This window comes from Lissotriton helveticus, chromosome 1_1 (genome assembly GCF_964261635.1).
Source record: "Lissotriton helveticus chromosome 1_1, aLisHel1.1, whole genome shotgun sequence".
Classification (NCBI taxonomy): Eukaryota; Metazoa; Chordata; class Amphibia; order Caudata; family Salamandridae; genus Lissotriton; species Lissotriton helveticus.
In genome coordinates this window covers 1,825,624,878-1,825,641,244 of record NC_136057.1, presented here as the reverse complement: position 1 = coordinate 1,825,641,244, position 16,367 = coordinate 1,825,624,878, and the positions used below count along the sequence as shown (strand labels likewise).

At 39.5% G+C, this 16,367-nt stretch overlaps 1 protein-coding gene across 5 annotated transcripts in view; it reads left to right on the top strand.

Annotated features, from left to right (window-relative positions):
- The window catches only part of PTPRC (protein tyrosine phosphatase receptor type C), a 654,339-nt gene extending 641,151 nt beyond the window's left edge, over window positions 1-13,188 (top strand). For all 5 annotated transcript variants that reach the window (XM_078641033.1, XM_078641026.1, XM_078641055.1 and 2 more), the window contains 2 exons: window positions 4,620-4,755; window positions 9,183-13,188. In XM_078641033.1, coding sequence (XP_078497159.1) covers window positions 4,620-4,755; window positions 9,183-9,434 — 388 coding nt within the window. In that variant the 3' untranslated portion in view covers window positions 9,435-13,188. The remainder of the gene's footprint in view (window positions 1-4,619; window positions 4,756-9,182) is intronic.
- Window positions 13,189-16,367: the final 3,179 nt, after the last annotated feature.

Sequence of the window (16,367 nt, the reverse complement as noted above, 5' to 3'; positions counted from 1 at the left end):
TGTCATTTCTAGTCATTTCCCTAGGTGCACTGCCATCTCCTCACCGCTATTTAAGCCTCTGGGTTATTTGGTCGACAAATCAATAATGTATCTAGATGCGAGCCTCTTCAGCCGCCTCAAGCGGTCCCCTCCCCTGGCATTCTGTGGTACAGACTCCTTCCCATGCTGTTCTGCAAAATGCCGGGCCACCGGATATGCCGGGTCGGCCTTATCGATGGCCCGGAGATGCTCAAGTATTCTCATCTTTAATTGGTTGATCGTGCTCCCAATGTAGAGTAGGCCATACGGGCAGACCAAGCAATACACTGCATAGGAGGTACTGCAGGTAATGAGTTTCAATTTCTTAACAGATCTCCCTATATCCTGTATGTCATAGGTGAGGACCCTTCTACTTGCTGCACAGGCCTTACAGCGGCCACAGGGGTAAAAGCCCCTCATAGCCCTCAGGGTGTTTGTCTTGATAATGGGTTTCTCTAAATGGCTTCTCACCAACATATCCCTCAACGACCTTGCTCTACTGAAGGTCACTAAGGGGTGTGGCGGTAAGTCGTCCTTAAGTGCATTGTCCGTAAGGAGAATGTGGCAGTTTTTTCTCAACATGGCTCTCAAATGGTTGGCCCCAGAGGAGTACGGGGTCACCATCCTGAATTTTCCTTCTTTACTGGTCTCACTATTCAAAGATTTTTTACTCAAGAGTTCTTTCCTATATATATATATGTATATATATATATATATATATATATATATATATATATATATATATATATATAGTTAGGATCGTTTTCCATAGGAAATCCGCAACATTCTATTGGGAATAACTTTGGTGCCGAATGAGGGATCTGCCTGTAATTTTCCTTAACTTTGCCTCGCTGCGCTCCGCTCCTTCCCTGAAAGTTTCGGGGAGATCCGTCACGCGGGTGTCGAGATAAAAGGGGGTCCCAAAACGTGTTTTCCCCATGTTAATATCCATAGGGCGGTTGGACTCACTTTTAGCCCGAACGGCTGAATGGATTTCCACCAAACCTGGCAAAATTGTAGGGACTGGTACCCCGATGTGCCTTTGCTATGTCTCAAGATATATCCTACAGGGGTTTTTACGAAAATTAACTTTGAAAAAATATATATTGGGCTACATTGGGCTAATATCCTACAGGGGTTTTTACGAAAATTAACTTTGAAAAAATATATATTGGGCTACATTGGGCTATATATATGTTAGAGCCCAAATGTAGCCCAATGTAGCCCAATGTAGCCCAATGTAGCTCAAAGATGGCCACCAGAGACAAAAAAAACAAATGTAGCCCAAATATCAGCCAGATGTAGCCCAACTATAGCCCAATGACAGAATGTCCCAGAGTGTTCTAAAGAACAACTAGAACGCTAACAATCTTACTTATGACAAAAGTATGGCACACCTGAAGTCATCTTGATTGGAATAAAGTGGTAACACTTAATACATTTAATTTGAAAAGGAACAAAATGAGGGGTTTCGTTTTGCCATAGAAATTTATATATATATATATATATATATATATATATATATATATATCCAAACAAATTACCGTCTTTGCTTCACAGACAGAGAGTCGAGGCCCAGATTAGCTTTTCAAGTGTTTTTATTCCGCAACACTAGCACTCAACGCGTTTCGCAGCCTCCGCTAAGCTGTTTGGATATATATATATATATATATATATATATATATATATATATATATATATATATATATATATATATATATATATATATATATATATATATATATATATTGACTGAAAAAACCATAGGTTTCACACCAGTTATAGTTAGGAATTAGCATTTAAAATACCTATTAAATTCACTGAAAAAACCATAGGTTTTACACCAGTTATAGTTAGCTGGAAGTTTTACTTGCATAAAACCATTGAAATTCCCACGTTATAGTTAGTTGGACTCACTATAACTTGCGCGTGCAATGTGATGACGTCACATATTACATCACTCATGACATGGTAGTAGGTAGTTATAGTTAGGACCTAGTTTCCATAGGAAAAGCGTTTTCTCAATATCTATGGCGCAGGTTGACGAATCTAGTGGCCTGCTCCTGTCAGCTCCTGTCTTGAAAGTTTCGGGGTGAAACGACAAGCGGGGGCTGAGAAAAAAGGGGGTCCCAAAACGTGTTTTCCCCATGCAATTTTCCATAGGAAACTTTAGACACAGCTACAGCCCAAACTGCTGAACATATTTACACCAAATTTGGCCAGAAAATAGCCCTTGGTTCAGAAAGAGCCTTTTTTTTAAATGGTGTAAATCCGTTCAGTAGTTCCATAGAAATTTGAAAAAGAAAAGTTTCGATATCTAGGGACGCGGTGGAGTCGCGACCCCTCCCGAGCATGAGCTTCACTGTGATTGGCCGCCAACACTCCAAACCAGGAAGTGTTGGCAGCCATCTTGGGACTCGGTAGAACACAAGAAAACTTTGAAAAAAATGTTTAAAAACAAGAAAAGGGGGCAGAGTGAAAACACCCTGACCCCCTAGGCCTGCTCAGTGGGCCCCACAAGGACCACCTGGGCCAAAAAAAGCATTTTTTTTAAAAACAGCCGAATTTGCGCCGGGGTCGCGAATCCGGCCACGAAAATTAAAAAAACAAAGAGCTTCGTTGTATTTAAGCCCCCAGGTTTTCCAGGTCCTGTGTGATGGTGCTCAATCCCCCCACGCTGCCCCGTGCGTGCCACCTCCCCGGGGCAAGATTTATGAGCCCACCATGTACCTCCCGTAAGTGCCACAGAGTTGCTTTGCAGAGAGGTGTAAAAGGGGCGTGGCATCGGACCCCACTTCTCTGCAACGCAACCATATGGCGCTTATTGGAGGTTCCTGGTGGGCTAGTTGGGCCCCAGTGACCCTCAGGATTCAATGAGACTTAATGCCCCAAGTTATAACACGCCACGGAGTTCTTTTGCACAGTGGTGAAGGGAGGGGGCGGGGCCTGATGCGACATGTGTGCAAACATGTCCTGTGGTGTGTGTTTTAACTTGCAAGTGCTTCCGGTTCACGCATGGTCAGCCAATTGCGTGTGGGGCTCAGGGGAGGTCAGGGCGCCCCATCACTCTTGTGCGCGGTTCGCCCTGCCTCTCCCGGGTGCGGAAGCTTGGCTCGACCGCCATACTGGCGGCGTGCCCGAGTCCGTGCCCACCTTGCATTTCAACATGTTATTTTGCAATGTTTTCTCAAGATTATTACACATCAGTTGTGAAGATTTGTTTTAAGAAAAATCTCATTTGAGGATTTTCTTGTCACAGCATTTTTGCATTTTTTGTCATGAACTCATTAAGTCGGCTAGTGTGAAAACGCAATTAAAGTTTCAATACCGATTTGTAAGGAAAAATTAACAAAGCCTTTACAAACCGTAAGATGTTAAGCATTACCAAATGACATCTTCTATTGAATGTCCTTGCAAAATAACATCAGATGTTCATAACCGAGTTGATAACAAAAATTGACAATCTGTTTTTGACAATTGCAATTAAACATGAGAAAAGGTAGTACAGCCTAAATCGTCCAATACTTTTGTATTTCAGCTACCTGGAAGTCAGCATTGCCTGACTTATCAAGATATGAGAGCGGAAACACACATTTATTTATGTTTGCAAATGTTTTATATAACATCTGCATTTGTCCAGAAAAAACCTTGCAGCAGTAGTGAGTTTATATGGTTTAAATGTATTGGTTTAAGTTATGAATTTTAGTTTCAGGGTCTTGGGGCTATTGAAGGACCTGGTTAAGGAAAAGGTATTTCCTAATATTTTGACATCCAAAAAGGTTGGAGTCTTGATGGCGCAGTCACAGTCGTGTCTATAAACCATCTCATCTTTCGGTTTATTTTTGCCACACTTATTTCCTTAGGAACTGAAGTAGAGAGCTTGCTCACCAAAATAGTGTCAATAGAAGTCACTAACATACTCAGTTTACTCGTGGTGCCCTTGTCCAAAGAAAGTGGAGCTGATGAAAGAAGTAGCTTGTGAAGACAGCATGAAAATGTTAATTGAGGGAGGACTTTTCTGTTAAACACCTCTTACAAATTTCTGCATGTTTTCAGGTAATAGAGGGTGCGGCTTTTGCTCCTCTGCAAGTGCCACATTGTCTAACCTGAGATCCAAAGTCCTACCATACTACCCTACGACAAGAAAAGGCTCCTCAGGCAGGAGAGCAGTTAGTTTTCACTCCATGTTTCATCCCTCCCTATTTCCTAGCTCTGACTCCTTACAAAAGTGTCCAACTATTCCAATTGTGTTGATGTTCTTTTGGCAGTGGTGTGGGACTGTATCTGCACAGCAACTAGTTGTAACAGTATAAAAGGGCCTCAATCAAGGGATGCATGGCCAACTACTCTGAGCTCAACTTTGGAGGCACCAGTTTAGCTCAACCTACTCCACTTGTCCCCAGTAGTTCTCTAGTGTTTGCAATTCATAACAGTTCTGTTCAACATAGGTGCCCAAAACTTACTTATGAACACATATACATTGTTGGGTGCAGGAGTGGGGAGTCTGTTGCAATCAACCTGCTTTAAGAGTTTAAAGGAATGCAGAGTGAACTGGAGACAACATGGCCTCCACATCTAAATAAGGCCTTTTTATTTTTCAGAGATGGGGCCCAGCAAACAGGCACAGTGTGTGCCTTGTTGAACCTCTTGCAGTGTGCAGAAGCTGAAGGTGCAGTGGATGTATTCCACACAGTAAAGTCCTTGCGCAAAGAACGTCCAGGATTCGTCACAACCTTCGTAAGTAAAGCTGCCATCACTGTCAAGGAACATACAAGAAGAGAGATTTAGCACAGTGGAACAGGCCATTACCTGTTTCTGAATGTATCTACAGTACTCAGGGCCTAATTTTGAGTTTGGTGGACAGTGTTCTGAGCGGCATCAAACTCAATGTCCCCGCCTCATTTAGGGATGGGCAGACTGTCAGCTTTCTATTGACCCTGCTTGGCTCTGTCGATAGAAAGCTACCTCTGACAGCCCAACTCTATTTAGAGTGGAAGTGTATTGCTTATTTTTTGCTGCTCGTTACCGCCATCAAACGTTTGGCAGAGTGGGAAATAAAACATGTTTTATTGTTTTTCAGTAGCAAACTCCTGCTTTTGAAAAACACAAAATGTGAACGTTTGGTGGACGTCCCTCAAAAATGATACCAGCCATCCACCAAACGCTTTGTACCATGAAAGAAAATGGAGGACAGGAGTTCCTTTCAATGTACAAAAATGAATGCTGGGCCAGTGCTCGTTTCTAAATAGGATGAACTAACATCTGTAAGGATGGTGGACTCTTTTGCCACCCTGATGGAAGTACTCCATCCTTCAGGCTCTAAATAAAACCCTTATCTTATTGGATTCAATCAGGAGTATACAGGAGTATAGAAAACACAAAATGTACAGTCACACCGTATAGCCTTTTTTATGAGTCAGGGACCGTGCAACGGATGAAGATACTGCTCAACCAGGTCACAAGTGGCATGATGCATCACAATTACCAGGAGCAAGAAAATTGAGTATGGTTTTACTGTGGGTGGATCAGCACCTGGAAAAGCAATGGTCCTCACCGCAGGGGCTGTGGGTGCAAGCACTGTCCAGCCACAGTGCAGTCCTCACCAGCACTCCTGAGGCATTGACACTAAAGGACCTACACTTCCCACAGTCCCCCTTTTTACCCACTTTCCACCCTCAACAACCCTGTGAAACCACCACTCAAATTTATGATGTGTTCAGAAAAGGTGGAAAATCTTACTGGATTTGTCCGGGAATCTGGGAAAACTAGTGAAATAAAGGACCTGAGAATGCAAGTTCTGCATCCTTATCAGCTATTCCAGGGACAATCACACTTAAGGGCTAGAGTTTCACAGCGAGATACTAGTCAAAATCATTACATTTGGACCTGGTGTCTCCCTGTGATGAATCTAGCCACCTGGTAAAAAGGGGCAATATTGGGTTAGTTCTTGTGTTTATCAACTATTCGAAAATCAGAAAATTGAATAGAGTATGAGACAAGCCAAGCCGGAACTCAAGATGTATTCCTCTGCTTGTTTGACTTTCCTTCCATAGTTCTCCATCTCTATCTGAATGCAGACTGAGCCAGGTCTGAAGCTGCAGAATAGGAATCAGAGACATCAGTTAGGAGAATAACTCCTCCCATGACATTTGCTCATGTTGAAATAAGAACAATCTGTGAAGCTCCATTTTGTGTTGCCGCATGTCAGACAAGGTAGTGATATGAGTTACACTGAATTTTTTGTTGAATCTTGAGAGGCCCTTGTTCTAATTCATTGATGCATCCACTACCAAGTGGCAGACAGGAGGGCCTACAGCTTGCATTGCTCATATTTACTCCAGAGAATGATGATCACATGCTAAGGCATTCTGGCTTGACATTCTCCAATTATCAGAGCTAGGGTTTTGGGAGAATCGGCTTTTCCTGGCTGTCTTCTTAACAAGGTATTCAATTTATTAACCTTCAGTGATCTTCTCAGGTACGGACTGTAGGTACGTCAATTGTGTAGATGGGCTAGGCCTTTGAGTAGGCTGCTGACTTTCTTTTTCATGAGAATTCATTTTCTGTTACATAGCCTTCAAGAATTCTTTGCATGCTCATTTGACAGGAAATCTAGCACCTTTGAGATTGTCATCAAATTGGGCTCTTTAGTTCTGTGAATAGGTGGTTTCAGATTCTCTTCCATGCAAATAGATTGCAGAAACATCTCTGAAATGGGGTTGTGCTCAACGTGCATGGCAGTGTGTGAGAAGGTGGTAACATTTAGAGGATTACCATTTTGAGTTGGTCAGAGGTCTACCTCTGCCTCTCCTTAACCCCTCCATTTCCTTTTCCACCCCTTGTTGGTTTTGTTTGGTAGCTGTTGGCATTACATTCTCTCAGGCCCAATAGCACTAGCAGGATCCTGGTGATCGACATTCAATGACATGCATATGTCATTTGTTTATTTGTAAATCAAAAGATGTTAAAGTGCATTGTGCACAGAGGTGAGATGGGTGGGATGCAAGAAGAAGTGAGATTGCAAACTTACATACAGGTGTCAGTACAATATTTATGTCATGTGAATGATATGGTAAAGCTGTTTGTAATCTGTCGTCGGTGAAAGAAAAATTCTATGAAGATATAATATCAAAGTAAAAGTTGTGCACAGTCAGCAATCCACATTGGATCAAATGGCACTAACATCAATCTTTTATAATTATGTTCTGGTAATCTTCCAGATTTGAATACATCTCTCTTTTAAATAATTCTTGAGTTAATCCTTTGATATGACTCAATGTGCACCCTTTTGACTGCTTGTGTACAAACTTCCCTTTGATAATCTGGTATCTTCATGGAATTCTATGTGCACTACTAATATATAATGTATACCTTATGGGTATGAATTAGGACCATTAATCACACATTGGTATAGCACTTCAGCAATTGCCCTTTCCATTGCCTTCTATACTTACTGCAGCCAAGGTGTGTTGTCAAATGTTGTGTCCTCTACTCCTTCCGAAAATGGTAGAGAGATGAAATTTAACAGCTCTATGCTAGTATGAAATTCAAGATCTGGCTTTGCGGTAAGAGAAGGTTTGCACTCTGGCCATTACCTTCTTTCACTTTTAGTCTCATGCTGGCTGATATTATTGCAATTTGCATCACATTGGAGACCAGAGATCTTGATCTTGCCTGCCTCATAAAGCAGTTTCTAGAAGCTGAGGGTGAGGACTGAGCTGAACTACTCAAAGGTGATTCCATTCAACCCTATTTGTGAGGCATCTGTTTTGAGCCTAGCTTGATTATTAACAGTACTAAATGCCTACCAAATAGATGGTTTTTGAGGTGTGATGGATGTGTGTGATCCATATAACATAATCCATTTTTGAAACACAATCATTCTTGCTCTTTAGTTTGTCACAGGGTGCTTGGCAGATACCTTTGATATATGACCTAGCAACATGAGATTTCAAGGGGCAACATGGATGAACATGGAACATAGGAAATTAAAGATATAATTGTGTGCAATTTTCAGACCTCACACTGGCTATTGTTACTCCTGTCAGCTCAGGATGTGCCATTTTGCTGCTGCTGCACTAGCATTCCACCTTCAATAGTTCAACGTCTGCTGCTTAGCTGGAGAGAAAAAGTTATGACGTTTATGGCATGGTGGCAAGCTTGGAGTTCAGTGCTTGCTATTTGCTCAGTGGTACTTTGTGGATTATATGATGCTGTCAGGCTTTGTGCATCTTCTCAAGAATTACCAGGCTTGCTTTCCTTCCTTGCCTTGACAAAAAGGCAGTCTGGTGCACAAGCTGCTCCTATGTGGAAGTCTCGTCTACGCGACCCCAGCCATACCATTATTCTACCCTGCTCACCCGGTGTACTCTCTCCCTGCCATTCTGAAGCAGCATGTAGGCTACTCCCAAGTCTCTGTAGATGGCAATGTAGGGCCTCATTTAGAGTTTGGCAGATGAGTGACTCCGTCACAGTGTGACGGATATTCCGCCCACATTATTACATGTGCCATAGGATGTAAGGCACTTGTAGTAAAGAGAACAGGATATCCCTCACATTGTGGCTGGGTAACATGTCCACTAAATTCTAAATCAGGCACCTGGCCCATATTCTGAGGCAGAGAGAATGCAATCTGTCAACTGAATGTTACAAATGAGTAGTTGCATCTTCTAATATAGTTACCAGAATTGAACTCTGTGCTTGTTAAACACAGATCATAAGAAGGGCTTTAGCGGACTGAGTTGCCTTATTGAAGTCCATTATGTTGAGCTGTCTAATCTGCGTTTTACATGTTTGCTCATCTACCACTCGAGTCCCAAATACATTTCCATTCCTCATCCCACATAAACTGGCTCCCCTTTGCAGTCATTCCTCAAATTTGAGCTATATTTGAAGAAGCTTTCTTTTATGCCTCAAAGTCTGAATCCAAAAATGATCAGGGATCCCCCCATATCTCCTAGCAAATGTTGATGGAAATGTTTTATCCCACGTTCTCTGGTGTTGTTATAGATTTTCCTAGTGCTTCTTGTTAAAAATTCCAGGAATCTCTGTATTTTATGAAGCGAAAATGAAATGCAACTTAATTTATATTTAATCATTTCATCCTTATGTGCAGAGCTGTAACACTTAATTAATCTTGACTGAAGTATTCATTCGTCTTTTAGGAAGATTATCAGTTCATTTACGATACACTGTCCATGGCCTACCCTGCACAAAACGGGCAGCTGAAGAAAAACAGCACTCAAGCAGATCATGTGGAGGTTGTGAGTGAGACAGGAATGGAGCCACAGAAGAGTGCCTCACTGAGCCTGGAGCCTGCACAAGACAATGGACACCCTGAGGACAAAGAAAGTGCAACCTCTGCCAATGGCCCAGTGGATACAGGCCCTAAAGAAATTGAACTGAAAATTGAGTGATTAGGATGCCTTAATAGTAGATAAGGAAATGAATTTGTTCTTATAAATGGTACTTACTTCTGAAGGACCCTTGAAAGGAAGTGCTGCTTTAACTGTTACATTGATGTGAATTTAGAATCTGTGTGGCGAAAGCATGAACAAAGGACTGGATGTTAAAAAATGCGTACATTTGTATGTATGTTTATTGATCATGCTTCTGAGAAACAGATTTTAAACACATTTATTTCATGATGGTTCTTTGAACTTCAATGTTTGGATAGAGTGTTTATCACCCAGAGTTTTTGATATAAAATTGTTTTGGATCTTGGTATATTAAAATAATTGTATGCCTACAATTGAAACCATCCAGGAAAGAAATATGCAATCTTCCTGGTGCAGTAAGCTACAAAAACATACATAATAGGCTATGGATGCTACTGTCGCTTTTTTCTCAAAATTCAGGTTTGAACAAGTGTTGCTGTTGTGTGCAAATTTGTGAGCACATTCTTAATTTGAGGAATCCATATGTAAGACCATCATGATAACACGTGGCAATAAGATAACAGATCTTATTCTGGTAGGCCTAGAAACTGTGCAGTTGCTTGGGGCAGCTTCAAGCATTACACTTCTCTTACAGGAATCTCTGTAAAGGGATAAGTTCTTGGGACAAAGAAAAAGGACCTGAGGAACTGGTTGAAGAAGCAACAAAATAACTCAACTTGTGCTTGCTGAAGGTTACCAAAAAATCCAAATGGATCCAGGAACATATGAGCGAAGCTGGCACTAGAGCTGGAATACTGTCTCCTAGGATGCTACGCTTAAAGGTTCCTCAGCCTCCTATCAGTTGTAATGTCAAGACAGACTTTCCAGCAGTGTTTTTGATTTTTGTTTGCCCCTGTAGATGGACTTTTAGCCACCTGGAAGATACAAATAATGTAATTATCCTTAGAAAGCACAAATTCCTTGGTACTTTTTCGGGGTATGTTTTTGTGATTTTATTCACTTTCAGAGAAGTACAATAAATAGGAAAGCCCAGGCCCTCCAACATAGAAGACCAAATCACGCAACTTAACATGATTTATGTCTGAAACCAAGTCTCCGCATCACTAGTGATCATCTTTGAAAGAATCTTGGCTTCATGGGGAACAAAGGGGGCGTTTTACACATGTACAAGAACATTTTACATTGTAATGCAAGCATGTATAACATTTTTCTTTCTTTCCTAGCTCAGATCTCCATATTGCTCTCACATATTGCTTGCCAAACATAACATATTGTTTAACTGTCAGTTATAAGTTTCTCCCATTCTACCACATTTTAGCTGAAGTGTGCTAATTGCATGAAAATAATTTCTACAATTTAGCAATGTCAAGATTTTTAATTATGTGCAAACCATTGGTGTGGGTACCGAAGAGATGAAAAACTCAATAGGATTAGCACAAACTTTTGAACATTCATTAAGAATATAACTGATCAGAAGTTCTATACAATTAAATAAGAATAGACAGATAGGGGCCCTGGGTATTGTACCAAATATGGAGGGAGATCATCCCATCAACTTTATTTCTAAGTGTGTCAGGAAAAATTTGTATCACAAGTTGAGACATAGCCCATGTGTATGAAGACTTTGTAATTGCTGCCTGAGATAGAATAGTAGAATCTTTGAGTGGCCTAGATAAATGGTTATGGTGGGAAACAATTACAACAACGAGAGACCTGCCCCTACTATATGTGAGGACATACTTCCACCATACTGTTATTCAAGCTGATACCTTCTTTAGGATATTGATTTACGCTCCCGCTTCAATGTGCTCATAGTCACTGTTTTTAGTATTTAAAATCTGTGGTACTGTGGTAACTAAGACACCCTCTCATCAAGTGAAACAATCTTCAAAGTGAAAGGAGTGCAGATGGAAGAAACAAGAAAAAAAGTGTGGGAAAAGTTGGCAGTGCCTCACGGGAGTAACACCAAGGGACGAAAACAGACTGGTACTCGCCTGTGTCCTCACGTTCTCATCATCAGCATCTGCCAACTGTGAACAAAGTAAGCGAAAGAGAAGAGTGCAGAAAGAATAATAACCAAAAAGAGTGTTGTGTATTGGTGACCCTGAGAGGTTACCAAATTCTGACCTAGAAATTTGGTAAACCTTCCAATTAAAAAGGAGCTTGGCTACACTGGCTATATTACTTTTATTCCTTGCTGTGTGCCTGCTCTATTAAAACTAACCTGTTTCATTGCCATGCTCAATTTACCGGCAACTTCATCAGGGTTGGGGTCAGCGAGTTCTCTGCACCTTGTTTCTCCATTTATTGTACCAGGTAGCTGCCGTTCATGTGTATACCAGCGCCCGCGTAGAAGAAACTAAAACCGGTGCCTGTAGATTTGTTACGGGTCCCGAATGCTGCCTTGGGTCAGTTGGTTTGTGAAGGTGTGTGGCCTCCGCTCGCACCCGTGATTTTAGTTTCTTCTACGGGGGCACTGTCTCATTATGCTTAAAAAATTGATAAGGGATATATTTTTACTTTTTTCACCAAGTAGGCAAATGTTCAAACTTCTTGTTAAAGCATGTGTGCATTGTCAACGGTTGTCCCAGGGGTTTGAAGTGCTTCGTGTTTTTGCATTTGTAGAAGCAGAACAAATGTCCCCTGGTGCTCTATAAAGACTTGTGTGAGCATCAGTTTCACCGTTATAAGTACCTATTTAATAAAATAACGAATTCAATGGCTAAAGCATCTGATCAGAGCAAAATTTCGAGAGGTGAAGAAAATGCTCCGCAAAGTTACCAAAGAGCACTTCGTGAATTAAGGAAACTCTATTAGATAGTTTGAGAGTGAGGATGATATGAAGAACTGTTGTTTTTCCAGAAAAGCACAGAAGTATTTGTGCAGCTAATTTTAGAAACAATACCCTGCACATTAGTGATTCCAGATACACGAGCGGCCTTTTCAATGCTGAATTCCTTTTCCTTTTTTCTAAAAACTTTCAAACTAATTTTTAATTTCAAATGCAATAGGACTCAGAGACGGTTTCTGTGACAGATTCTGTCATACCTTATATTTTTTATATTCTTGAAATAAGTGCAGAGACTGCTTTATCAATTGTTGTCTGTAGTGCCCCAGGGAGTGGAATAGAACGTGCCCAGAGTAACTACCAGTATTTAAGATTAGTTCAGTCATTGCTATCCATTGCTTTTTATTTTCTTATTAATTGCTTGGGTATGGCCTGATGTGGGCCCTGTAGCCCGCAGTGTCCTAAGGACGACACAGTGCTGAAGTCCAATAAGACCAATCGTTTTCTGGAGCTACTTGTGTTTCCAAATAGAGGGCATGAGGCCTAGCAATAGCAGCTGTACTGTCTCTTTCCGATCCTGGATGAGTTATATATGGTCAGTACCTCCCCATAATGAAACATCAAGCTAACAAATGATGACTATTATGCACCAAATATACCTAGAGCAATTACCACCGATTATGAATGATTTAATCATTTCCCTTAATCACTTTTTTCTCATCAACATATAACAATAAAATGAGGAGGGAGACTTTTGAGAAGGTCAGTAGATGTTATGAGTGATAAGATACAGGATCTCACACTTTGCCACCTTTAACCTAAAATGATTGTTTGTGTTACTTAAAACCTGTTGAAACTGTTCCCTGGTACAAAAATAAAAAAGAATGCTTGCTTAGTATAAAATCCAAAGGATGTTCCATAATGCCATGCTAGCATTTTTATGCCAAAATAAAATGTGAAATAAATTCAACTTTTAAACCATGATCTAAACAGTGATTCTGACATGCGCAGACAATGTATTTGTTTTTGCTTTGGTAATACTGTATATACAAAGTTTAATTACAAGTACGGCCTCATTCAAAGAATTGCAAACAAAACTAGAAAAGTGCGACATACACTGTTGTACAACAATAGTTAGCATCCTACCAGATATCATTTAAGTAATATCTGAAATAAATTGAAATGTAAACTCATTGGCATTGTACTCCATGGTGGACTAGTCCCTACTGCCAGTTGTCCTGCTCCATTACACACATACCCAAACCCACCATCATATAATTAGACACACAGGGCCTGATTAAGATTTCAGTCGGAAAACCTCCAACCTCCGACCGACACGGTTGTATTATGAAGATGGCGGTCGGAGTTTAAACCGGCCAGGGAATCCGACGTGGCTCTGTCGGGCTCAAGGAGCCTGTGCGCCAATTGAAAAGCCCTCATAATCCCCTAAGGACGGTGTTTCTGGCATTATGATGTTGGTTTCAGGCAGCCAATCGATTTTGGCCTTTCCGACATGGAGTGGCTGCCGGAAACTGACTTTGTGGGCCCCTGCACCATGTAGCAGACACTGTGAGGTGCCTACCACACGGTGCAGTGGTGTTTAGAAACTTCCATCTTTCAATCGGAGCTTATGTTGCAGGTGGTTTCAGCCTGCCGCACAAGCTCACATTGAATAGTGGAAGTTTGCGACCACACCATGTGTTGTCGCATCCTAATTACGCGGTCCGAAGCACCGACTAATGGTCAGTCAATTCCTTCCATGGAACAATGTCGGTCGGAGGCAACTCTGACCGAATCTGACAGAAATCGTAATTGGGCCAAGAATCCCACAGGAAACTACCAATGTGGATGTACACACAACCTGCCAAGTGGAATGAAAGGCTGTGTGCTTCAGGTAGTGTGTGCTTCAGGTAGAAGGGTCACTTATTGAGTTATCATGACATTTCCCTTAGTGTGTGTGTGTGTGCGGGTGTGTGTCTGTGCGTGTGTGTGTAAGTTATCCTTGTTAATTGTAAAAAAAATCCTTTCTTTTATGTCTTTTTAGTTATATAGCGAAAAATGGTTGTATGATCAGAAAAATATTGTGGTAGAAAAATATTGTGATATAAATATCAAACACAAAAATATTAACATATTTATAATATTAAGTACAAGAAAATATTGGTCAAAAATATTGTGGAAATTAATATTGACATTCTGATGGTCAGTGTGTTTAATTATATTAGCCATAATTTAAAATAACATTTCAGTTATTTCTCATGCAATTGATATAGTTACACTTAAACATATAAAGTATAATAGTTATCATATGACCATTACTTTAGTAACTTTAATTGTTTAAAAATAATTACATATAACTAAAATATTTCTTATTTTTTAAAACAAATTTCAAAATGGCATCAAAAATTACAATGCATTTCTTATTCATATAAAAGACTTAAACATATAACTAATAATCATTTTTTTAAATTAAAGCATATTTCTAAATATATTAAACCATTAAAACAATATTTACAAATATATAACAAGAGTGCATGGTTTAATAGTATTAAAACAATTAGAAATATTGTAAATACTTTAGAAAACAAAAGACAATAGACAGCTAAGTTAAAGATGAAGCAATAAGTAGTAACCCAACTCCAATCTAAAACTATTTTACAAAAATAAAATAATAAACAATTCAAAGTGCACAATTTTAACTGAAATCCAACAGAAAATTAAGGAAAATGCGTACATTGGGTGGGTAACATTTACTATTTTAACTCCAATCTAAGAACATTGAGGAAACTGCATTTGTTTGAAAGGGTCAGATTTACTATTCTCCAGTACTCAACTTGAGTCTGACAAATATTAGGCAAAGGGCAAAGTGCATGCAGGTGGTTTCAGCCTGCCGCACAAGCTCACATTGAATAGTGGAAGTTTGCGACCACACCATGTGTTGTCGCATCCTAATTACGCGGTCCGAAGCACCGACTAATGGTCAGTCAATTCCTTCCATGGAACAATGTCGGTCGGAGGCAACTCTGACCGAATCTGACAGAAATCGTAATTGGGCCAAGAATCCCACAGGAAACTACCAATGTGGATGTACACACAACCTGCCAAGTGGAATGAAAGGCTGTGTGCTTCAGGTAGTGTGTGCTTCAGGTAGAAGGGTCACTTATTGAGTTATCATGACATTTCCCTTAGTGTGTGTGTGTGTGCGGGTGTGTGTCTGTGCGTGTGTGTGTAAGTTATCCTTGTTAATTGTAAAAAAAATCCTTTCTTTTATGTCTTTTTAGTTATATAGCGAAAAATGGTTGTATGATCAGAAAAATATTGTGGTAGAAATATATTGTGATATAAATATCAAACACAAAAATATTAACATATTTATAATATTAAGTACAAGAAAATATTGGTCAAAAATATTGTGGAAATTAATATTGACATTCTGATGGTCAGTGTGTTTAATTATATTAGCCATAATTTAAAATAACATTTCAGTTATTTCTCATGCAATTGATATAGTTACACTTAAACATATAAAGTATAATAGTTATCATATGACCATTACTTTAGTAACTTTAATTGTTTAAAAATAATTACATATAACTAAAATATTTCTTATTTTTTAAAACAAATTTCAAAATGGCATCAAAAATTACAATGCATTTCTTATTCATATAAAAGACTTAAACATATAACTAATAATCATTTTTTTAAATTAAAGCATATTTCTAAATATATTAAACCATGAAAACAATATTTACAAATATATAACAAGAGTGCATGGTTTAATAGTATTAAAACAATTAGAAATATTGTAAATACTTTAGAAAACAAAAGACAATAGACAGCTAAGTTAAAGATGAAGCAATAAGTAGTAACCCAACTCCAATCTAAAACTATTTTACAAAAATAAAATAATAAACAATTCAAAGTGCACAATTTTAACTGAAATCCAACAGAAAATTAAGGAAAATGCGTACATTGGGTGGGTAACATTTACTATTTTAACTCCAATCTAAGAACATTGAGGAAACTGCATTTGTTTGAAAGGGTCAGATTTACTATTCTCCAGTACTCAACTTGAGTCTGACAAATATTAGGCAAAGGGCAAAGTGCATGCATTTGGGAGTAGGGGGATTGGTGGGGCAGGGGGTTAGATTTAATATTGTAAT